The sequence below is a fragment of the Drosophila eugracilis genome, unplaced genomic scaffold (genome assembly GCF_018153835.1).
Source record: "Drosophila eugracilis isolate 14026-0451.02 unplaced genomic scaffold, ASM1815383v1 contig_1765, whole genome shotgun sequence".
NCBI classification, from domain to species: Eukaryota; Metazoa; Arthropoda; class Insecta; order Diptera; family Drosophilidae; genus Drosophila; species Drosophila eugracilis.
Genome location: NW_024572605.1, coordinates 3,019,401 through 3,044,019, shown reverse-complemented (window position 1 = coordinate 3,044,019; position 24,619 = coordinate 3,019,401). Strand labels below are relative to the sequence as shown.

Here is a 24,619-nt window from a genome sequence, read left to right as displayed (position 1 = left end):
GTCAAGCCAAGTTGTTTCGATCAGAGTTTCGTTTAATCAATTAATTCGTTTAGTTTAGTCGTTAATTAAATTAGCTTAACAGTTACACTTAGGAGACTAGTAGGTGCTTATGAGTTAGACCGAGTTCTTCAAGTTCTCCAATATATATGCATATTTATGTATATTTATATGTAAGTGTTTTGTGTATTTTTATAAGAATCACTGTTGTCTGTCTGTTTCTGTCGCAATGTCGCCTGCCATAAGTCGTAGAAAACCTAAGCTACGCGCATACATTTAAAGTTAATTACGTTCTGTAAATGGCAGTTACATCAAGTATAGGTATATTTTAGTAGTTAGGTAGTACATTAATATTCCCTCCTTCGTTCATTGCCACTGCACGCAATTCCGCCCTGATTAGCATTCCTCGCACTCGCACGTCGTTCACGCCTTGAGAGATTTACAACTTCTACATCAGCCGCCAACTCAGGGCCCCCAGAAGTGTCCAGAGAACCAGCGACAGCCCATTCGATACGAATCCCGATCCGGAGCTAAGGTGTCCCAGCTCCCGTTCATCCACCACAAAGGCAGGCTGAGCACTGGCTGGCGTCTGCTCCATGGCAAAGTTGCCACGACTATTCCTGGCCAGGCGTTGGTTGGCCAGCTTCAGTTCCCTCAGCTTCTCCTCCAGCTGCAGGACCTCATCTGTTACGGAAAATGTAATTCAATTTGAAATCGAAAACTTGAATATAAAGTGAACTCACTCTTGTTGACTCCTTCAATGTCCTGCACCTGCAGAAACATGGCCAGCGAGATCTCGTAGACCTTGTTTGCTGAGCTGATCTCCCGCCTGCGCCGTCCAAAGCCCACCTGGTTGTTGGAGCACTGGGTACCAAGGCACTTGTCCAGACACACGTTGACCGTGGCCCGGAATTGGACATACGACGAGTCGGGGAACTTGAAGGCCTTGAACTTGGCACTTAGAATATCGCCATCAACAGTGTTGAAGTTCTCGAAGAGATAGGGATCCACAGTGCAGCTGAAGAAGGATAAAATCATTTTTAAAATGCAGACTTCATAAATATTTAAATATCTCACCCCTTAAAGATCAATGTCTCAGAGGAGGTGTGAGTGTCCGTGACATCCAAATAGTTTACACCCAGACCATAGACAGGAGCGGAGTCCTCATCCAGGTTGATTTCCATCGTCAAAGGAGTTCCCTGTTTGAAAAAATTGTATGAAGATCAGAATTGTGAAAACATATTTTTGGAAAGGAATAATCTTATTAAGTCGTTTCCCGTAATTAAAGCAACTCACCGACTTGACTGTCAAATCCCTGGTGAACTTCTGACCATCTTGGCTAACGCCAATTGAGAGCCTTGGCTCAGGGGCCCGCTTGGTCAGCGACGTGGTGATCTCTAGGTCCCTGCAAGCAAATCAACGAAACAACGTGTTCAGTACAACCGACTCGAGGTCTTAATGATCGGCGGGGAAGGATCCCACCAAGAGGTAGTAAATCAATGCGGGCCAATGAAAAACAAACATTGTATTCGATCAGTAGGGGGAGGGGAAGCAGATTGCTGGCAAAAACTGAGTCCCAAGGCTCTGAGACGGACCCCGACACGCCCCGCAATTAAATTGACTGTGGAGGTATTAACGCATGTGAAGCCGCCGGCGTCGATTTGGCGGCTAATTACCTCCTGGTAATGGCAACTCTCGGAAAAGCCAATCGAGAGAAAGAGAACCAAGAGAGAGTGGGAGGCAATGAGCTGGGATAGGTTTGATTTATGGCCCTCGGTTGGGTCTTAGCCTGGCCTGGCACGAAACAGGGCCGGACTGGGCATTTAATATGCCATAAACTTTTGCATAGATTGCCCATAAAATTGTGCATAGATGCATTTTGCATTTATGGGCAATTAAAAGCTGGGGAGCCAGCGCTTAAATCCGGAGCGTGCCTGCTGAGGGACTTACTCGGGTTCCTGGAATCCCGCCGGCAGCACATCCCGCTTGACCAGGCCGCGAATGCCGCCGCTGGATGTGGAACTGGACCCGGTGGTGGCATTCATCATTACATTATAGGCGGGACCAGCGGTGGTGATGCATTTAACGCTGACGATCTCCTTGCTACTGGCCGACTCAATGATGATTTTATGGTAATACACTTTCTTGCCCTGAAATAAACCAAAAACTAGAGCTAGCGGACTTGGCTCTCAGCACGATCGAATTTCCTTTAGCTTACCGTTAGCTGGTTTACCATCCTCGTAACTCCGCACTCGTAAAAGTCACTCAAGGAGAGCCGAAAAACGGCCAGTGATCCGTCGATTTGGGGCTGGCATCGTACATCCGGGTAACCTTTCAGTCCCTCCAAGTAGATCTGCGGTGCACTCTGATCTTTCGAGTCCGCATCCGGCAGTCCGATGTCTACCCTCATCTGATCCTCCGAACAGTGCACCTTGTGGGAACCTACAAAAAAATATATAAATATAGACAAAATTGTTAGTACAAGTATATCTATGAGGCTGCCGTTTTCACATTCCTCGTACGAGTATATTGTTAAAAGTGGGCTAGCATGTCGTCCAGTAATCGGAGCTGGACTGGATTCTGGACTGGCTAGCCGGGCCACGCCCCCTATCATCATCATCGTCGTCGGACGTTGACGAGATGGTCCCGGCTGGCAAACACTAAACAATTGCCGAACATAATTGCCATGAAGAGCGAGTTTGTGGCTTAAGTCTTTTGTTTTTCAGCCATTATTACACTCGAATAAATGTTACAAAATTGGACAAATTTACTTGACTAGCGGTTCTAATTAAATATTATGTTTATTATATTGTTAACATAATTGTTATATCTATAAATTTATAAAATTTTTATATCAAGTTTCTTGCCATTAAAAAACAAGAAAATTTTATGCATTTTTTATATTAAGGAAAGAGATTATATAAAAAACGCATTTTGTAAAGAGAGTAAGATGATTATTGGATTATATTTGGATATTTGTAGTAAAAATTTTATCCAAGTGTATGGCTCTGCGTAGTCTTCTTTATCGAGGTGGCTTAATAAACCCGCAGGGCTACTTTCTGGGGCCGGTGGAAAGCAAAAACCTGGCATTAGCCCAAGACACACTCACACACTGCTTTGGTTTAGTTTGGCGGGCTTTGGGTCTCGCTTTGGCATAATTTTAGCCCGGGCCGGGCAATCAAATTCTTATTACCGTCGAACATGTGTAGGATGCCACGAAATTATCGGCTTAAATGCTTTGCCGACGAGGCCATTAGCTGTCCAGGATTTGGATCAAGCTGGAAACTGAACAGAGTTGGCATCTTTGGCCGACCGAGCGACCATTGCCATTTGTAGATGGCAAAACTAATTTAAATAATTGTCTCTAACTACTTAATCTCGTACTAATGGCCACAGCGAATTCACAATTTCTGGTTGCTTTACTTGGTAATTCGAGCCGTGGACATGCGATAATTTGGTTTAATTAGCCATTGCGAGAGTGAAAACCATTTGAAACAATGAGGCTCGGGCACTAAATGCGGAAAAGCACTAACCGAGGCAATTAAGAATGGCAATGCAACTGCAATGGCTCTTGTTCTCCCAGCCTACAAGTTCCTCCTCCTGCTTCTCTTCCTCCTCTGCTGTAGAAACTCCTCCAGTTTTCCCCCAAGTCTGCGACTCTGTAATCCGAGAAACAGCCTCAAGGTGGGCGTAATGCAAGCGGCGCCCCAAGAAATTAAAATAAGAGCCGTCCTGCCCACAAACGGCAGCTTGACTTCCGCCAAGAAACGAGGCTTAGATCTTAAGAAAAAAGTGAATGAGCCAGCCGAGGGAGAAGGAAAGCCGCCAATAAAACAAATACCAAGGCAAGGGCATTAATAGAGCATTAAGGACGCCGGAGATGAGGCGTTGAAAAGGCCTGATGGACTCCAAATTACAGACAGACATGGCAGCTGGCCATTCAATTCCTCAGAGCGGATGGGATAAGATGGGAATGTGTCTTGGAATGGGAATGAAAGGACGGAGGCCCCAAGTCTCGAGTAATTGAGTGACAGAGACAAAGGAAGAACTTGATTTTACCAATTTAACATTAGGCAGTCTTATGTTTCCCTTAAAGAAGAATAAGAAGAAAGAAAACTTCTGAAATATTAAGAACAAAGTATGATTCAATGTACCTAAAATTCCGTCTAAGTCGCAGCTTCCTTTTGCTTAGTACTAGATTTTTTTTCGCTAAACACCAAGATGCTTCCACGAAAAGATGACCAGTCTGGGTTGGTGGGCAGACCCAGGTAGACCCAGAGCCAAAGGCATTTCCAATAAAGTTGTTGCCTCTGAATGTTGGCTAGTGGGCGAAACGGCAGACTTCAGACTGCAACTCAGAATAATTGAATTTGGAAATATCTTGGCCCTTGCTGGCTGGCTTTTCTACAACTTCTTTTATTGAATTTTTATTGCAGGCCACTGATTACAATTTATTTGACACCATTTTTATGGGGCAAGCCAACTCGTGAGAACCCTAAAACGCTTCGGGAAAAACTCCAGACAACATAGACATGGACTTAACCCACATTCGGGAGGAATCTCTTTGGAGCAGTTTCGGTTTTTTGGTTTTTTTTTTGGGGGGCAGAAGTAGTACTTGGAATCAGATTGAGTGCCAGCCGCCAAGTGGGAGTCCGGATCGAAGTCTGACTAAGGCATTAGCATTTAACCTGCGAACATGACAAATCAGCAAAACGTGCCACATGACGTGCCACATGCCCCGCCGCCCAAGCAATCATGTAAGCAGCTTGTTGCCGCAACCGTTGAGCGGAGCATAAATTTCCATTAACAATAAATTTAAAAGAAATAACATTACAGCCGAAAATGACCCGTAGCGAAGTTCCCTGGAAAACTCGCGTTGAGGATGGGGAGCATGAAATATCACGGCGGAGGCAGCCAACTCGGGGAGTCATCAACGGGCTAACATGCCTAGAAGGTAGATAGACAGGACAGCCAAGTCAGCACCACTCTGCCAAGTGGTTCTCTCAGTCTGTCCTAAACCTGTATATATATATATATATATATAAATATATATATTCCTATCGCAATCAGCAGCCACGACAATGTTTTTGGCCCCGGCTCTGGCTCTCCTTCAAACAATTTGGCAACAAATGCGCGCGCACAATCAAATGAATGCACAAATCAATAAGACAACAACTGCAGCAAATGCAACTGCAACAGCAACAGCAAATACAACAGCAAAAGCAACAACTGCCGACAATTGCAACGTGCAAAATCGTTTACAAGCCACGCCAAGTCAACTCCAACTCTGGGTAAGAGGATGGGGTTTGGGCCAAAATAACCAAATCATTGCCATGCAAATGGCATCGTTTTGTGGCTGAAGTCATCGCCAGCTTCCCTGCCTTTTCCACTTCCTTTCCCGCCGAGTAAGAGTAGTCGTGAAAGGTGGGAAAGACATTTCCTCCTACCACTTGGCCGGAGTTCAGTATGTCCCCGCTCAGCTGGTCTACACTCAGAGAAACGTTGAAAGAGAACAACTAGAAACAAGATTATATTCCTATATATAGGTTTTAAAGCAACATGTAGAGAATCTAAACCGAAGTTATTATCTCATCTTTTCTATTTAGATTTCATCCAAAGAAAATTAGAAGATAAACTAATCTAGTTAGCAATTTAGCATAGTGTAGCCTTGGGGCAGGGGCAATGTTGCAACAATTGTTTCATGAACCAGTGTGTGTGTGTGTGTGGATCTCGGCGTTTTGTCTGGGATTGCAAGTGCAACTGCAATTGCAATCGCAATTGCCATGGCCATGGCCACGGCTAGATTATGCAATTGTCTGGATGACTGGATGTCTCCGCGCTCCTCCAGCGATCTCCGTTCTTCGTTCTCCGGTCTGTGTCACTATCACAGCCCCTGTGTGGGATTCCAGTCACGTTTCTGGCTGCTGGTGGCGGATCGGATCCGAGGATGAGGATCTGGGCTGGATCGAAAAAACTGAAAAGCTGAAAACTGTTTTCGGTTTGCTCCTCGCGAAGAAGTGTTAAGCCTGGAGGCGTCTCTGGCCACTCAACGGTAAACGCAGGCGGAGGGAATAGATTCGGAGACCAATTCAAGAGGAGGAATTAAACAAGCGATTTGTCAGGTGGGCTGGCAAAGGGGCAGGACTTGTGAGGAGGAGCAGGAGAAGGAGGAGGAGGTGCCATTTGTGACTTTCACATTTATGACAAGACTTCAGCTGATAGCACATTTCTGGCCCCACATACACCCGCCTGGTATCTCTGGAAATTGCTTGGCCTGGGCCACTAACTTGACACACACGACGCACGATTATCATCAATCTTCAGTCGGAGCCACAGGAAATACTGGTAATTTTCCCGAAACCCCCTCCTACTCCTCCTCCTCCTTCTCAACTAAACCCCCCACCAACTTGGCTTGCAGTTAGCCTCATCATCCTTTTCAGTGACCAATTACACTTAACGGCCATGCATACAAAATAAATTAGAAAACCTCAACTGCAGCTGGGTAATGGGATGGGTATGTGGCGGGCGCGTTGTACGGCGGCCGAATGGAGTGGGCTCTCCAGGTCAGCGCCATCTGCCTTCCAAGTGGGAGTTGTCCGGTCCTAATGGCTCCCCCTCAATATGCTAAGCAGTGTCAATGTGTCAATGCTGCCGCGTAAATCCATCAAACAGCGACGGGAACTCAATAAACAAACTTGTTTAGCCGCTGCTTATGAACTGCAGGGGGTGTGGTCAGCCAGTCCGAGGGGGAGTGGAAACGGGGGCCTAGAACGGACCCAGCCGACAACAAGCTTCAAATGTGATAATTGCAAAGCATTTAGTTGCAGTATTAGAGATCCTCTGTCCGCCTGCCTGACAGAGGTCTATTCATTCGCCCTCTCTTCCTGGAAATCCAACTCAAAGCCCACTCATGCACTGGCAAAAATATGGCAAACATCTACTGAATTGATCAAGAAATTTGAACTGTATCCTTGGTAGAGATACATTTTGTAGGGTCTTTAATGCATATTAGAATATCAATTTGGCTCTTTCCTACAGATATATAAAAGTAAATAAGAATAGTTTCAAGTTTTATCCCCCAGTGTCTCATCCCGATCTTGTCGTGGCCTCTTCGTGTTGCTTCTGTATGAGCAGTATGGATACAGTGGCTGTCAGTTGTATGCGACCGGCGCAAATTGCCATTCGTTCCATCTCTCAAACGCTCTGTCAATGGTGTCGTCTTCGTCATTATCGGCCAACAACTTTTTGTTTGTTAATTGTTTCCAATGACGCAATTGCTGGCAGCCATTTATAGAACTGCGATTCCGTCAGCTGATTGCGTCAGTCGTCGTCGTCTTCGTCGTCTCCGTCGCCAAAGTGCCAGCATCCACACATCTTGGCCAGTCCCCACCTCCGGTATGGGAGTCATCAAGACAACAAGTCAACACTCCGGAAACTGTGAGCATCGCCTGGCGGTCAATCAATGGACATTAAGGCCGAATACTGAGCCAATGAGTTGAGCCTCTTTCCTGGCTGCTGTCCTGGCTCCTGTCCCATTTGACCGGCTAAATTAAAGACATGATCGATTGGGCGGGCGGTGTTAAGGAAACTAAACTTGACTGACAACTGGCCGCACATTTGCCCATATTTAAAACATGAGATGCTAAGCGCTACTCCTCCCCTCCTTCTCCGGTTGGCAACATCTAACCGAACTTGGGGGAACGGTAAATCTACTACTACCAACTTTGCCTTGCACTTGGCGTGAACATTATGCGCAGCTGGCTAATTAAATTACACAACAGTTTGGACATGAGTGCCGAAGCGAGCGGATGAACAGTAAGTAAACCTGGCCAAAAGAACGGATGCCAGGCAGCATCGCTAAAGCCATAGCCACAGTCAAAGCCATCGCCATCGCCGTCGTCATGACTTTGAGTTTTAGTTTGTGGCCAAGGTGGATAAGCTTAATGCTCAGGCGGCGTCAACAGATGTAAATGTAAATGTTGCATGCAAAAAGCTGCCCCAAGCTGCCACCTCATGTGGCATTGTGCAGGCACACGGAACATGAGGCATGACTTGGCTGCTTGGATGGACTCCGTTTTGGCCATACCCGCTTCCTACTCCTCTTTTTCTTTTTTTTGAGAGGCCTTTGCTAAATTTATTAATTGCCAAGGTGAGAGGCAGTCAGCCAATCAAGTTGGTTGCATCTGCATCATCTTGTTACGCGATGTTGGTTCATGGCTTGGCTTGAATTAATTTGGCCTTGTTAGCCGGTCTTGATGACAAATGCGTGACGTAACTGTAAACACGGTTGAGACCTGGCTGGGGCTCCCTTTTTTATTGTTAGTTCCCTTGACAATTTGTCGCTATTTCCACGTCACGTTCGGTGTTCACCTATGTGGGGTGCAACCAACCTGTCACAGTGTATACTCTTCTAAGAGTTACTCTTAAAGTTTACGTATGACTAAGTTAGAGAACGCAGAAAGTCTGCTATCTTCAAGTAATAAATCTAATCCAGTTTTCAAGTTTCTACATAGCAAAGCTTTACTGTATTTCAATCACAAGACCATTCAGTCATTCTTTCGCTTATTTACACATTTTTCAGTTGGCGGCGCTCCGGCACTTGCTAAATTGTTGGTTTCCGCTTTGGCCAACCGATGTTGGCTGGTTGTTTAAGCCAAATTGCTCTTGCCAGCAACAAGATCAAAATCAGCTAGAAATGGGGGGTAAGAACAAGCTGTATTTACCGCTAAGAAGTTTTGAACGAAAGCGAGTGGCATTGTTCTAGCCATATTGAGTCATTTGCTTAGGGAGGTGCAGAATGCGTTTAAAGACGCGAAAAGGGGCTTAAAAGACTGAAAGAATTCTGGGATAACCACTTTACGTGCAACCGCCTATAGTAACTATAGTAACTGTATAGCGAAGACAAATTAATAAGAAAATACTTAGAAGTGGCTCTAATCATACGAATTAATTCAATTGCCAGCACGAGAAAGTGTTGTTCTTGTTGCCGTTGTTTTTTACCATATTAAACGCATGAGATGAGATGGCCAAGAGCAACGAGCCGAGAGAAGACTTTGTCTCTTTCAATCTTTCTTTCTTTCCTTCTATGCCCGATGTGGCACATAATAATTGCTTTTTCTTTTTATGTAATCGCCTGATGCCTGATGCCTTTTTACGCTTAATTGGCCATAAAAGTTGTTGCCGCTGTTGATGCCGCAAACGAGAGTTTCATTGCCGGAACGCTAAAACTGCAAATCTCATTTATCAAATGAAATTCCATGCGATTCCAATCTGACATATTTCTGTGGGCGATGACACACAAAAATTTGTTTGGTTTTCTTTCATTGCCGACCGGCCATTAATCAACCGATTATAAGCCAGACCTTCTAGATCGATTGAATCGACCAACGAACAAACGAACGATCGGACACCTATTGAACCCTCAACCCAATTGCTAATTGTGGACGCGGCCAACAGCTCTCACAATTATCGATGGGGTCAGCACATAAATCTCTTCGGGGGTTAGGCTAATCAACCCGAGCGCCAAAGGTGTCCATGGCAGGAACCGAATAGAAATATTTCTCAGTTACACCAAAAGAAATTTTCAAGATCAAAGGAAAATCTTAAATATAAAATCAGTGAAAGAGAGAGAGAGATATACTTAAAGATGCATTCCATCCCATACTCAAATACTTTTGTAGGTTCAGTGTCCTAGTATAAAAGCTTATATTCCATGGGGATTCCTATATAGGACTATATCTCATATCTTTTCTATTTAATAAGATCCTTAACCTATTCCAATCATAGAAGGCACCCTTATTTCCAGATATATCTATAGAAGTTTCTATATTTTATACTAGTAATATATTCATTTTTGAATCCTTCTTAATAGTTAATCATTTTTCCCAGTGTCCCGGCACACTCACTGATACTCGCACATATATGGGACAACCGACTGACCAAGTGACCGCCAGCCAAAATAACAACAACTTGGAAATTTATTGCTTTTGCAGACTCCAAAGTTGGCTTATAGGAAGGTTGTATCTACACACACACACATACACACACACTCATATAGTGAATGCCAGGATGGGCTATTTGAAAGCGGTAATATTTTACTTTGCATGGCGGAGCCTTAATGCCCAAAATCGTTACCTGTGGGCGTTGTCTCGGCCACATTTGGGCATTGGGCATTTACCATACGCCATCAGCCGGTGCAGGAGAAGATCGGGCTACACGGTGTCGTGTTTTGGCCCACACCTGCAATTGACATTATTATTTGGTTGCGTGTGCCGACGACAACTGGCAACCACATACAGAATCCAAGAAAACTGAAAACTGAAAAGGGAAGAGCGCGCTCGCTCACAAAGAAGCCGAGTGGGCCAGGTTGATTTATAATTGTCCAACTGGGTTTTTGGGTAGACATTCCATTCTACGCATCTTGATAAGTGCGTAGTTTATGGCCGGACTTGCGGGTTAACTTGCATCTGGCCACGGTCATCGCTTGTCCGCTGGTACCAACTTGTTGAAAGGCACTTGGTGGACCATGGACGATGGAGCATAGAGCATAGAGTACTCCTTACCGGAGATCGCATGCCTGGCCATCTGGCCACGTTAATAACCGTTTTTGACATGCCAAGCGGCATTATTAACAGCATTTTCTTCTCCTTTTATTTATATCTCTCAGTCTATTCGCCTTTTTCTTCACAATTTTGTTAGAGTTTCTGTTTGTGTGTTCGTCTGCGGCGTTTTTTAATTGCAAGAACGAAAGGGAGGAGCGGTCTGGGCGACATTTTAATTGAAATTCTAAGGAAATAGCATGAATGAGTGGTCGACCACACTATGCTGCCAAGTTAAGGGCTTGGATAATCTAAGGGAAAACTCTAAACCTCGTTAGTCTTCTTATTTACAAAAACCTTTCTGTTCAGTGCAAACCGCAAGGCGCATTATGCGTCATCGAAATCCAACTTAGCTGCAATCTAAATCCAATTTGCCCTTGAAGAAAAGCGAAACCATTTCAGGAATCGGGAATGGAATGCAAAATCGGCTGCTTCCTGGATGCTCGAGCATTTGGCAGTTGGGGCGGGCCAAATTGCTTGATTTGACCGCCGGCTAACTGTCTTCGCCCGCTGCCGCTTCCTGGTGGTGGTTGGTGGTTTTTCTTTTCAAATATACTCGCATATACCCCGGTACTCTATGATCTCAAGGGTATACTGCATTCGTGCAGAGAGAAATGGAGTGGCCATAAACACAGTATTTTTGCATATCTAATGGTTTTACGGCACATTAAGTGGCCATTTTTATGTTGCACAACTTTCCCACATCAGCACACTTTTATGCTGCTTTTGTGGCGATTATTACATTAAATCAGGGAAATACAACCGCTAATTAGCCGCGTATTAAATATGAATGTGCCAGCTTAGGCATGAAATATGTTATTATATCTTTCATTCGGTTAACTATGCAGTTAAGTAGAGAACAAGAGATCAAGATGCAAGTCAGAAGATATAAATAAATCTATAATTCTGTTTAAAGTTAAAACTCAAAGTTAAGTAAGACATTACTGAGTTCAAGTAGCGGGTATCAAGTAGTCGTAGAGCCCGTCCTTGACGTCCTAACTTGTTCATTTTTGGGATATGCATCTTGGGCATTTCTTTTCAATTACCAACCCACCAGCCCATGCGGCTGCCTCTCCCCCTCCCCACTTTGTGGTTGCGGTTAACTCCCCGTTTGCCATGTAATTTGGACTTCAAACGCATTCACGTGTTGCAGTTGATGCTGCTGTTGATCTTTCCTCTATTTTTCTGCTTCTTTTTTCACCTTTTTGTTTGCGAGCAGCTGCAGGCGCATATCAAAAGACTCAGAACACGAACTGGCTCCTCGTTAGCCAAGTGGACGACGAGAAGCTGGGAAACGCTTTTCCTCATCTTCTATGAGTCTTAAGTTTCAGTCTGAGTCTCTGATCCAGTTCATTTGGCTGTGCGCAATTTTACAGTTGCCCGCCGCATTCGTAAATTGTGTTTTGGCTCAGATTCGACGGAATGGAATTCAATAAATTAATTAACAACATTTTTTTCTGATTTTATCACAGACGACGAGCGACTGTTTTCCATGCACTGATGAGTTTTGCCATTAAAAGCAGAAACGCGGATAATTAAATGGCAACTTTTAATCAGGTTAACCGAAAAGAATCTCCAAGGCGGCCAAGATAAGAAAATAGAAACCACATAATGACATTAAAGAGTCTCCCTCCTCTCCCAGCCTTCGCTTTTTAATGCTTTTGTTATTGTTGTCATTAAAAGGCAAACATAACAACAAATACATCGTAAACTCTCTCTTAGTTTTTCTTTTTCTTTTCTTTTCCTTTTTTTTTATTTGTTTTTGCAATGTCATTGACTTTGGTGCGTGCGTGTGCAAATTGTGTTGTGAATTCTGGCGGAGCCACATGCGATGAAAGAGGTGTGGGTACAGTGAATAGTGGTTAGAAGGAATTCTTATTTGGTATGTAATATAAAGTTTCTTAAATATCTTTTTCAAAAATGTATAAAATAAAGGAATTTATGTACAAAGAAAGTCAAAGATTAATCAATAAATATTACAACTTTTTCCATATTTCTTTACAAAATAATATTTCGATTTCTTGCCTTTTAAGGAACTAAAGTAAACCCACTTTATTATGTAACCTTTGATATAACTTTCCATATTATTTACCCTAAAACCTTTAAAACTTTTTGCACCTCAAACACCGCCTTTGAAACTACCAAACTGTTTTGCATTTTAAAGAACGAATGCCGGTCAGTGACTCCCTCACAAAGAAGGCAGCCAAATCGAATCGCCACGAAAAGAATTCGATTGAAAAACCTTCAACAATAGAACATACGGTTTCTTTTTGGCCAACGTTTTGATTGCGCAACAGAATTGATAGTGTTATAATGCCAATATAACCCGAGAACTCTGGGTGATCAATCTTGGACTGCATCATAGGCCAAGTTTCCTGAGCAACAAAGAAGAGCTCTCTCCACACGGCAGAGTTGGAGAACAAATAAATATGATAAATTTGCCACATGCAGTTAGACATGCAATTTATCATAGAACGCGAGAGAGCGAGAGGGGAGAACGCTCCCCGTTGTTGCGGGTCAGAGCGTCTAATAGATTAAATAAATTTCGCATAAATTATGCAATTGTGGCAAGCCATATTTCATGTTGGCTCTGGCCCGAGGGGATCTAACTTACGCACTTGGACTTGGTCTTGGTCTTGGTCTATCTGTGTTTTCTTTTTTCTTTTCGTTTTTGCCTCTGCCTTATTAATTTCCATGTGGAGCTGATCCTGTTCTGGCGCTTCTGATGATGGTGCTCCGTTAGCTTGGCCTGTCGGCTGCTTTTGAAACGCGCTGCTCTCTACGCAGTTTGCATTTCGCATTTCCCATTCGGTAATTAAAAACCCAACGAGCCGCTTGGTGACTCCAACTTGGCTCTAACGGTAAGCGGGCTGCCCACCAGGATTAGCTACAGGTTTTTCTTTATTCTCCTATTCTCCACTATTCCCACTCTCCAAAGCGCCTACTACTATGGTGCTGCTGCTGCCCACCACTACTCCACACTTCGCTCTGGTTTTTGCCCCCGGGACAGCTGAAAATTTACATAATATTTGCTCCAGATTCCATCTTGTCCCCTCGGGCGGCTTTCACACGCATAAACCACCAGTCAGGCCGAGATCGGAGGCATCTGCCGGCTTATCAGGCCTCATAAATATGTTTGGCCATGCCTTCGGCTCTGCGACGCTTGACAATTTCTTTAAAGCCTTGCTGTCTCTCTTTATTTTATTTTCATTTTTTTCCTATTTATTTTTTTTGGTGAGAAATGGGAGCGGAAACTAATGACCGGAGTGGCGGAATCTTTGGCGTGCAGCAGGCCTTGGCTTGGCTTGAAGCATTTTGCGAAAGTGGTTGGCAGATTGAAGAGCGGCCGAAAAGATTACAATGTGATCAAAGATCTAATGTCGAAAGTGCTTTTTATAGATTTGTCCATACCAGTTTTATGGGTGTTATCACCCAACGAAGAGTGTCAATTAGGTAAAACTATTTTTAATAAACAAGGAAGTAAGTTTACTAGTAGAGAGATATTAGATAAACAACTTGACTGCTAGAGTTGACTTCTAATTTTTTTGACAAGTGATTTGTTTGCTAATGGCATATAGTGGTAATCAGATTCAAGTTTAGGCGACCTCACCTTTAGCCAATATCTTCTTGAGGAGTCTTAGGCATTTAAGTATATGGTAATAATAATTAGTACTTAGTGTTGATTCGGAAAGGAAATCCAATAAATGTCATTCCTAGGAACTATATATACAAAGGTTTACCCTTATTTATCCTTCATATGACCATGCTCATACGGACTGTAAAACTAGATTTAAAAAGGCCTAAGATTGTCTTCCAAAAGGGAATGTATGGGTAGGTATTCAGAGTATGAAATAAATAAGTTAAACTAAAAAAGACGATTTGGTTCTCTCATAAAAATCAACCCATTTTCCCCCTTATTTTACTTTAGTATGCCAATAGCATACCTCAAAAGCCCGAAGGTGTTCAGTACTGTGATTCATCGATTTAGTTCTCGTATAATATTGAATGCCACTTTGTGGTCTTTATTTCAGTCACATGCCGTTGGCCTTTTGTCTAGAGTTCCCATAAAATTATTCAGTTTCGCCTTCTTAACAGTCATGTCCACATGCAGAGCATGCAAATTTGCAGCAGTTGCAGTTGTTTTGCTCGCTTTACGTGGCCTTAGCTGTCTTAGCTGTTGCTGCTGCTCTGCTGCATCTTGGCCTAATACAATTAGTCTTGTGTAATACGCATGCCTTATGCGCTGCAAGCGGTTTGCCGGAGGAGTGCCGAACCCGTTAGTGGTCGAGTACATATACAGTTATCGGCTGCACCGCAGTGTACCGACAATATATCTACGAATACCGCCTCCCTTTCTCCACTTTACGCAATTCGCGCCACACGCCGCACATGTGTTTTTTTTTTGTTGCTGTTGCTGTTGTTATTTTGGAGTCGCCACCGATTGAAATTGCCTTTGGGGAGCGGTGCGCGAATTGATTGTGGCCAAAACGGTGGTCGAAGTTGCAGCAGCAGCAGCAAGTTGAAAGCCTTTTAGGCCGCCTCTCTCTCCATCGCCGCAGCTCGATTTTGTCAGATTTTACTTGTTACTGCAACTGCGATTTCCAACTACCAACTTGCTGCCAAAATGGTCAGTGGATAACGGTACCCTGTCACAGCCTCTGAACTAATTAATGCCAAAACAAAAAACCCAAAAAATACATACATCTGAGAATCCCCAAGCCAACCCCAATCCGAAGCTCAATGCAAGTGAAGTTGTCTTTGTCCGATCGCCCGACAATCGGATTATTATTCAATAAAATGCGCCGGCGAACAAAGAGATGGCCAGCACTTGATGACAAATGCCTGGGCGGCCTGGGTTGGCACAAACAAAAACAAAAACAAGAACAAGAAGAATACAAAGAAAAGGGCCAAGTGCTGGCCAGCCCAACTAACCAACTTAAAAAGGCTGCTCCCAGTTTGATCCTTTGGTTCTTGGCGGAGCCCTTAAAGCAAGCCGCCTCTATTCGATTTGCTCGTTTTGTTATCGCCAGCTTTTAATCTGTCCGTTGCCGCGAAGGTCTTGCCCAGAAGATCCCTGTCCTCCTTGGCCACGTTTGCCCCAGAGTTTAGGCCGGGTTCTTTTTTCTTCTTTTTTTTCATTTTCCAGCTTACGTAAAGCGGGCAATGTTATGTGAGGGGGCAAGTGCTGTGGAGGCATTGTTAGAGCCGACGACCTTAACCCCAGGTAACCTTGCAGGAATTTGTGATTAAGCAAGAGGATTACGTGTAAGTAATATAAGAAAATAAGAGATATATATGTAAAGAGTGTGCCTTAGTTAAGTTCCAGGGAAGTTTCTTTATCTCCTTCATTCATTTCTCTTAGCTAGCTAAACCCATTCCAAAGTTAACCACTCAAAAACCACATGAGTTGATAAATTCAAGTGGCCCCGACTTGTGGGCCAAAACGTCTCTGGGTCAACAGCAACACTGAGTGCCATTAATGGGTTAAGAGTTCGGTGTGGCTGAGGGACAGGTTGCGGTGGGTTTCAGATTTAGATTCACATTCGGCTTCAGCTTGAGGTTCAGGTTCAGGAGCATCAATGTAGCAGACACGAGTCTGCATCCGAGGCATCGAGGCTCGATTTTATTAGCTTAGCAAAAGGCTTTGATTGTTCTTGTTCTTCCCAATGTTGCTGTTATGGCCTGTTGCGCTTGTCTAGACGGGCAATTTTTCACACACACAGTCGTTGGCCAGGACAGGACGGGACAGGCCAGGCCAAGACACACAGACATTGGGGAGCTCCGAACTACGAGCTCCAAGCTCCAAGCTCCGATCGGCTGGACTTGCTCTAAAATTGGCATTTTTCGCACACATAAGGCAAAAATGTAAAGCGAAGTCAAGTCAAGAGACCGGGTCCGAAGCCAAAGTCGAAGCGGTTTTTTTGCCTTGTGTGGCATCAGCTTCATCATCATCATCATCGTGGTCATCCCAGAGAGTTAAAGCCCGACTCCGACTTCGGACTCCAACCATAAGCACGCTGGCATAATGTGGCGCAGCTTGGACATGGTCATCCATGGAGTCCGAGTCTCGGACTTTGGCAATTTCTTTATTATTACGAGCGTTTCGTTTGGTTGTCCTTTTAGGCCGGCTGTCACAGATCCGCTGATCATTATTGTTCCTCCATGTTCAAAACTACATACACTGGGCTCTCGGACTCCTCCGCCTGCTTACAATGCAATGTCAATGTTTTGTCTTAATGCGACAACGCTCGATCGCTGGCTGGCATGTTATTTAAATGGCGGAGGAGTGAGGATTTACAGCCTCCTGGTTAAGCAATTTATTATATTTATATGGCGAGTTCATACGCTCGTTCTGGCCATAAATTAAATGATCTTCGACTTAATGTGGCGGCTGCACAAGGTCGCGTGTGGTTGTTTTTGTTAATATCCCCTCCATCCCCTGGCCATTCAGTCAGTCAACAATTAAGCCAGTTAATCGCAGTTCGATGATTTGTCAGTTTGTGGAGGATGGGAGGGCTGCCCGGTTGGCTAATCGGATGGGAAGGTCACTCCCTCGGCTCCATCAGTGTGTGCACTCGAGTGCGAAGTTCTCCACTCCGGCGATGACATCATCCGGTGGCAGATTCTCAGAATTCTGAGGCCAAGAAAATCTGTAATCACTTCTGGTACTATACGGATTTTTATAGGCAATTTGCATTTGCAATTTAACTTGGGAAAAATATATAAAAAAAAATATAAACTAACATTTAATAATACATTCAAATTTATAACCCCCTTCAATTCGAAACCTTTCGAATCGAATTTAATTAAAAATTTAGGTGAATAACCATAGAGTTCTATATAAATCTGTCACTCAAAGTGATTAATATCTATCTTTCAGTTACAGACTTTCTACCTTAATCATATTTAGTTTTATTAAGTCAGCGAACAAATTACTTTCAGTTTAATTATTAAACCATAAAAAAGGAGATGGATAACAAATAAATTATAGTTACTAGTGATTTTACTAACGATTTAATGATTATAATTCCATGAAAAAAAAAAACAAAGAAATGAACTCATTAATGTGCAAATATTTATTGAACACTTTGGTTTTCTTTCGGTCTGAGTCAGACTTTTACTTTCCCTAATGCAGACAGCCAAAAGTTTCGCTTTAGTTAAGCCAGCCACGCCCCCTAAGCAGCCGCCCCTCAGCCCCCAACTGCTTCTCGACTGCTGTGCAAGCTGGCAAGTTATAATTTAGCTTTCAGCTTTGGCTGCCGAAGAACGCTGAGGAGTTTAGGAGCTGAAGAGCTGAGACTCGGACTCTCGGTCTCGCTTGGCTTGCCCGTAAATTATAGCCTCGTCTGCAGCTTTTCTATATATATACATATTTATTTATTTATCTGTCTGTTTGTTTGTGGCTCCAACGAGAGAGAAAAGAGATGTATTTTTAGGCTGCATCTTAATTCCAGGGACCAGTTCGCCTACACGAGTCGCCGAATGTCGCCAGTTCGGGGCTGTATTTCGCTTTTATTTCTTCATTTTTCTCGCGTAATACTTCTTTGCAGTTAATTCTCCTTTCTGATTGCCTTTTAATAAGCAAAATCTCTCGGCCAATACTTGACCAGTTGAATGTGGGCTTTATGAGTTTATATTTTAATGCTGCCCCTCTTTTTTGTTGTCTAAGTATTTTTCTCCGCGATATTATCTTGTTGCCTGGGCTGTGTTTTGTTTTTTATTACTTTTTTTTGTTTTTTTTTTTTGGCGTGTCATGTTCCTTTCCCAGCAGTTGTATTTGTGTAGGTGTCTTGTTTGGTCTTTTGTTTTTTCGCCGCGCTCGTTGGTTAGTTTGTTTAGTTGTTTGTTGTCTTGCCTGTGTAAGGCAACTTGCAGGGGCAGGCAAGTTAATGAGTAATGTGCTAGGGCTTTCGGGGAATATACTATATGGCATATACTGTATGGCATGCATATAAGGCAGGAAGAACGAGTGAGTGAATCATGACAGGGCCGCGCTACCAAACTTCATTAGTTCGCGTCGAGTTCGTTGCCTGAGTCTTTCGTTTTTTTTCTTTTTGTCAAAAAAAAAGGCAAAAAGCTATCGCCCGCCCCCGTCAAACCGAAGATCGTTATACTCGGCCATCACTCCAAATGGCCACAAAACTGTATGTGTATGTACTCCACGACCGAAAACGAGGTCACTTTAGCGAGTTTTAGCAAAGTGAAAAAAATATAAATACTTTTTGTGTTTCATTACGCGAATGACATCATGCAGCTCCACGGGAGCTTCCAGCTTCTCAAGCTTTATAGCCTTGCATTCCCAGATCTTGACTTATATTTGAATTTAGATTTATGGCTTAGAAATGAAATGGCTTACCTTTAGCCTGGGCTAATCCGCAGAAGAGTGCCGCTAGCCACAGAGAGCGCCACATTTGCATTGAAAGCAGCATTTCCCAAAAAATTTCGGATCTAATTAGTTTGGGGGAAAACGGAAAGACAAACGGCATATTATTATAAACATTTCGACCGAACTGAACGACGAACGGCACATGCTACACAAGCGGGCCAGCATTTATTCGTTATTTGTATTCTTGACTTGGCCTTTTTGTCGTTTTCACAGACACAATTTATATATATATATATATATTTATATGTATATATACTGCAAACACACACAGCGAGTTATTATGAAACAAAGCCAGAAGAGAATGCTCGTCAGTCAAGTGGCTTGCGGCGACCGCTCAACAAATCAAAAACCAAATGACAACGGCAAATAAAAAACGAAACGAAACGAGCCGCGAACCACTCACATATCACACAAAATCCCACAAAAGTCGGAGCGGCGGGGTCTTACTTGACGGACGGTTGCAGTATGGGTAAACTCGAACCTCGAATGAACGACACCGGAGAGCACACCACACGTCCACGCAGTTCGCTAGTCGCCAGGCAACTGAGGCAGGCTCAGCTCGGCCGGAACTCCATTAGCTCGCGAATGGCGAATCGGGAGAGCCGCTGCCAGACAGAGGTGCTGACTCGGTTTTGAAGGCGAGTCAAATCTGTACTTATAAGTCATTAAGTTGTAGGGGAACCACAATAACAATGTTAACGTCTTCTCAAGCAAAACAGTAAAATATTTAGTTTATTTTTACCTTAATTAATTAACATTTAATTATAACACAAATTTCCCTTATCTAAGAAACCTGCTTCTCAATCATATATGCATTCTCAATCGCAAATGCATTCACAAATATAACAATTAACCTGTAATGCACCAAGCTAAAATAATAAAACATTCCTCCTACCCCTTTCTTTTCTTATTTTAAATTTAGTCAGCCCTTAGTCGGGTTCAAGCTATAAACTAGCTAAGAAACCACCTCTCATGGCGCATTAGAGCGTGGTCAGAGGAATAGGCAAAGGCGCTAGCTAGCCGCTGGCTGTTCACAGTGCATAAATAAAAGCCGACAATTACGAAAGTGCTATATTACAATTTATTGTTATATTTGAATACATTTAGATAGGCCTGGCAGCGCAAATATAAACAAAGTGCCCACTGTGACTCGCTCTGACTCTCATTGAGCATCTCTGAGAGCGCAGCTTTCGTAAGGGAAAAAGCTCGAAAATGAGAAATGAGAGAGGCTGCAACTTGCGGTAAAAGGATCACTCTCCATCTCTCTTCATCTCTCTCACCTGTGGAGATAACAATCAGCCGGTAAGTTTTTTTTTGTCTCATGACTTAAAAATGAGAAATTGTGGGAGCAAAATCTTACAAGCAATTATGCAATCTCGTCTCTGGCGTTATTGTTGTTATGGTTTTTGTTTGCAGCTCAGCCGCTATTGTTGTCAAAACAAACATTTATGTAATTGCCCTCGCTGTCAGCACGAACTGCAAGCAGGTTCTCATCTATCTCAGACTGGGAAGTAAATATAAGTTAAAAATCGACTAAATGCAACAGATGTTATAGATAATCGGCATATATACTTACGGTACTTGAAACTTCCGCCAAAAACCAAGCCGTTCTTCTAATGGTCATCTGGTGCATTAAAGAGAACCCAGTTCCTAAAAAACCGAATACTTCAGTACCGCCCGTAAGCCCAATTTCACACCTCTTGGTTTCGCGCGTGCTTGGGCATTATTCATTATGTTCCCTCTTGTTAGTTTTCCAAACCAATGGCCATCCCATCATTAAACAGCCATGAAAAAAAAGAAAATATATGTACGTAATATATATACATACTGCCCACCGGCTCTTAAAAACGGTAAATGACGTGCAAAATAAATGCAACCAACCAAGCGCACTAATTAAATTTGCTTATTTCCACTCAAGGCCCCTATTACCTACATAGTTGCATCATTTAGAGCGGAATATTAAGTTATAGCCTAGGGCTATAATAAATTAAACACAAATTGCAATTATTAAACATTTACCACTTGCACAAATATTTAAAAAAAAAGTATTCCTCTTTACACTTAAGTCGCCGATCTGGCAACTCTAAAGAAGCCCAAAAGGGAATAAAAGAACTGTGTCAGCTGTCATCTCTTTCGCACATAACGGAATGCGCGTATTTCCCAAGAAAGCGAATATGAAATTATATAATTTTATGATTTCACAGATGTTTAGGGTCGAAACACTGGACATTTAAAGGCCGGGAAGTGTGCAATATAACTTGAAAAATAAATATATTTGCCCACAACCCCACCTGCAAATGTTTGTGTACGTGCACTCACTTTTTAAAGAATATCCCTAATCTTTTCAGGCCGGTGAGTGTGCAATATATTTTTAAATAATTATATTGAACAGACACAGGCCTAAAAATATTTAGGAATTTCAACTCTGTTCTCTCCCAACTATTTATTTATTCTGCTGGAACTTTATAAGCCGAAAACTACAACTATTAACAAAAAATTAACACTTAGTTTTCTAGATTTTAAGATGTTTTGTATTTCAAGTCATCCGGCCGTCTGAAGTGCAATTTTCTATTGACTCTAAAATTGCACAAAAGGCGAACCGAAATACTAGAAATTTTATTTTAAATTTCACTTAAGCCGTCTGTGTCAAAAATGTCAGGCTGGGGAATGTGCAATACTTGTTAATATTGTACAGCATTTACCCAAACCACAGCCAAAAATTGTTGACCACAACTTATCCGATTTCTACCAACCAGCCGGGACCACTTTCAAAATCGGAATGCCAAAGAATATATCCCGACACCCGAAAATTGGAAGATAGGAAAACAAATGTCACAAAACGGAATGCAAAAGTTTAGAGCGGGATGGCTACAGGGAATAAAGCAGTGCAGCTGCAGTTGAACTTTGAAAGTGTGGAGAACTTTTTGTGGAGAATAGGAGAGAATTTCAAAATGGCGTTATACGACGAAACAAAAAATATCTGACGAATTCACAATTTGTAACACATTTTCACTTATTGCGACTTACACATTAATTCTTAAAATAACTCAACGCTCGAACAATAATTATTTAAAAATGTACACCCATTGAGTTATCTTAAAAATTCGAAAGTGCTTTAAATGTAAATAAATATTATTTTAATAATCATACTTTCAATATTAAGCACTTGATTTTTAAGAAAGGCACTTTATTTTACCTTTATATGTAATTGCCAAAAAGCTTTAAAGAAATTAATTCAACGAATTTTTTATTTAGGTTAGGACCGACTTTTTTTAACGCTTTACTCAAGATGAAAATTTTATACTCTTTATTTTAAACAGGAAACACAATTTATTAAAACAAACCAAAAATTGCGTTACCTCCTTAAATATTTAAATAAAAAAACTTCCAGATAATAAAATCACTTGCTTTAAACTACGAGTGCAGAGTCAAGATTTTCCGAACGCCGGCTTTAATACATTAATACATTAAGCGAGACTCCGGAATAGTTTGAGTAGGCAGTGCTTAAAAAATAGGACCTGTTCTTGGCCCTAAGGTATTTGAAATATTCTTACCAACATTTTGGAATTACTTAATATAACACAATTACCAGGAGCAATAAGTTCCTTCTTCGTCGACGATCGAAACCGAAAAGAATTGAATAATTTCAGCGAACTTCCTCTTGACCTTTGGAATTCTGCGAAAATGGGCCACGCCTACATATACTTATGCACCTAGGTCACTTTTACTAATGTAAGGTGGAACATGTATACATGTGTGGAACACTGCTCCATTTTTTAAAAGCACTCGAAACATAACCTCACTTTTGGGAAACACCAAAAATATTTTATTAGGTTCTTGTTCGAAACCTTGCTAGGTATTAGTCAATTCCAACGAAATTAGATTCAAGGCTCTAGCAGTGCTCATTGCCTAATTTATTCTGAAAAGAATGGCTTAATTCAATCAATTCCAAATATTCCAGTAGATCCATATAATGAAAGCACGCAAACTAACAATTATTCATCAATCTCCCTTTTTAAGGGACCTTTTGAAAATAGATTTAATTCATTTGAACTTCAATTAATTATAATCAATTTAAGAAGCCGATATGGAAAATTAGCCAACTTTTGAGGTTATTACTCATGGCCACCAATACCAGGAAAATATGGCTAATCGGTTTCACTCAATTCCACTGCAAAAATGTCAAATGCATGTGTGTGTAATAGTACGCAATACTAAACAACTGATTGGTATTTAAAATTACAAATACATGGGCAATGGGCAATGAAACAAAGTGAAAAATGAACCGATTCCCATATGAACATACATATATACATACATGTACATATGTATGTAAGTATAGTGTATGCGAAACTCCTTCGTTTTATTACCTTATCCAACATAAAATAAGCAGTACGAAAATATGGAAAACTAGAGACTAATATTAATTGTAATACTAAAATATTTATATATCTTATTTATATTTATTTACATGTTTTACAACTTTTCTTTGTTAATTTCTTGGTTAATTTCCCGGTATAGAGATAATTGTTCCTCTATCTTGACATGTAACTTCACTCGCTCGTCTTGCACATTTTTGAGGCGTTCACGATTCGCATTGCTTTTGGCCATTGCGATCTGAAAATAAAAAGTAAAAACAACATTTGTATTTTAAAATTATTTTTTTTAAGTAGTCCCACCTCAAGCTCTTTTTCCTGAGCCTCCAGTTGTCGCTCCATAAAGTGTATGCTGAAATCTAGACTGCGCATGCGCAACGGACGAGTAAGTTCTTCAGGGGCGGCAGCATTCACATTCCTGCGGGTGTTTAAAAGACTTTAAACAAATTGTTTCCTAGACACTATGACAAAGACAAACCAATCTTTTCCCTCATAGCGAGCAAATAGTTCCTTTAGCATCTCGAGAGTAGCTAGCTTGTTCTCCACATCATTGCCTTCAAAGAAACATTGGTTCATTTCGAGAACAACCTTTGTCATCAGACTCCGAGTGCTATTTATGATAGTCTCAGTGTCCAAATCAGAGTTCTCATGCTTCTCGTAAAGGACTTTGAATTCTTCGAGATCTGAGGAGCTGATTAGAAGCAATACTTAAAATTTGATAACTCTTTTGGTAAATCTCTTGCTTACCTCAACTCGGCGAAGATTTGTCCAATGGCTTTATCGTAGGCTTGCCTCACCTGGGGTCCAATACCCTTGTGACGTTTATAAGCAGCTTCAGTGGTTTCAGTTAACATCTTTTAATAATAAATTTCAAATTAAGAACAAAAACATTAGCTGCATAGTGTGGTCAGTTGCCATTTGCTTAAAATACCAAATCAGCAAAAACTGGTATTTATTATGGCAGCCCAGTTTTTAAATTTAACGCTTAATCCCATTAGAAACATTTTTTTTTCATATATATAACATTTATATTAATATTAATATTTATAACAAATTTATTAAATAATGTCGCTCTAAAACTGAAAATTAATAAATATTTTATTATATATGTATGAAAATATTATTATTATCATTGAGAAATTGTAGGTGCATTTTTAAGTACGGTGTTTGATCATGTAAAAAGTATATATGTCCATTCAGATTTTTTAAGACCCAAATTTTGAAACTAGAAAGCTGTTTCAAATTAGGAAATAAGTTGAACT

The 24,619-nt window shown here is 41.8% G+C and overlaps 2 protein-coding genes and 1 long non-coding RNA gene across 6 annotated transcripts; all 3 read right to left on the bottom strand.

Annotated features, from left to right (window-relative positions):
* Positions 1-11: 11 nt before the first annotated feature.
* On the bottom strand, positions 12-19,534 carry LOC108109177. Of its 3 annotated transcripts, none has more exons than XM_017217602.1 (8): positions 19,429-19,534; positions 18,952-19,043; positions 2,216-2,439; positions 1,948-2,147; positions 1,294-1,402; positions 1,075-1,196; positions 741-1,015; positions 12-681 (listed from the first exon to the last, which is right to left on the bottom strand). In XM_017217602.1, exons 2-8 carry the CDS (start codon positions 19,022-19,024, stop codon positions 446-448), a joined length of 1,239 nt encoding a protein of 412 aa, XP_017073091.1. In that variant the 5' UTR covers positions 19,025-19,043; positions 19,429-19,534; the 3' UTR covers positions 12-445. The 3 variants fall into 3 exon arrangements, with proteins under 3 accessions (XP_017073091.1, XP_017073092.1, XP_017073093.1); XM_017217603.2 differs by having other exon boundaries at positions 19,385-19,531; XM_017217604.2 differs by having other exon boundaries at positions 19,463-19,518.
* Positions 19,535-20,039: 505 nt separating this feature from the next.
* Positions 20,040-21,374, bottom strand: LOC108108968. Of its 2 annotated transcripts, XR_001772501.2 has the most exons (4): positions 20,915-21,374; positions 20,558-20,722; positions 20,342-20,485; positions 20,040-20,261 (listed from the first exon to the last, which is right to left on the bottom strand). It is a non-coding gene; the product is annotated as an uncharacterized LOC108108968 (long non-coding RNA). The 2 variants fall into 2 exon arrangements; XR_001772500.2 differs by having other exon boundaries at positions 20,558-21,374.
* Positions 21,375-23,408: 2,034 nt separating this feature from the next.
* On the bottom strand, positions 23,409-24,271 carry LOC108108971. Its single transcript, XM_017217227.1, has 4 exons — positions 24,105-24,271; positions 23,836-24,048; positions 23,661-23,775; positions 23,409-23,598 (listed from the first exon to the last, which is right to left on the bottom strand). Exons 1-4 carry the CDS (start codon positions 24,209-24,211, stop codon positions 23,458-23,460), a joined length of 576 nt encoding a protein of 191 aa, XP_017072716.1. The 5' UTR covers positions 24,212-24,271; the 3' UTR covers positions 23,409-23,457.
* Positions 24,272-24,619: the final 348 nt, after the last annotated feature.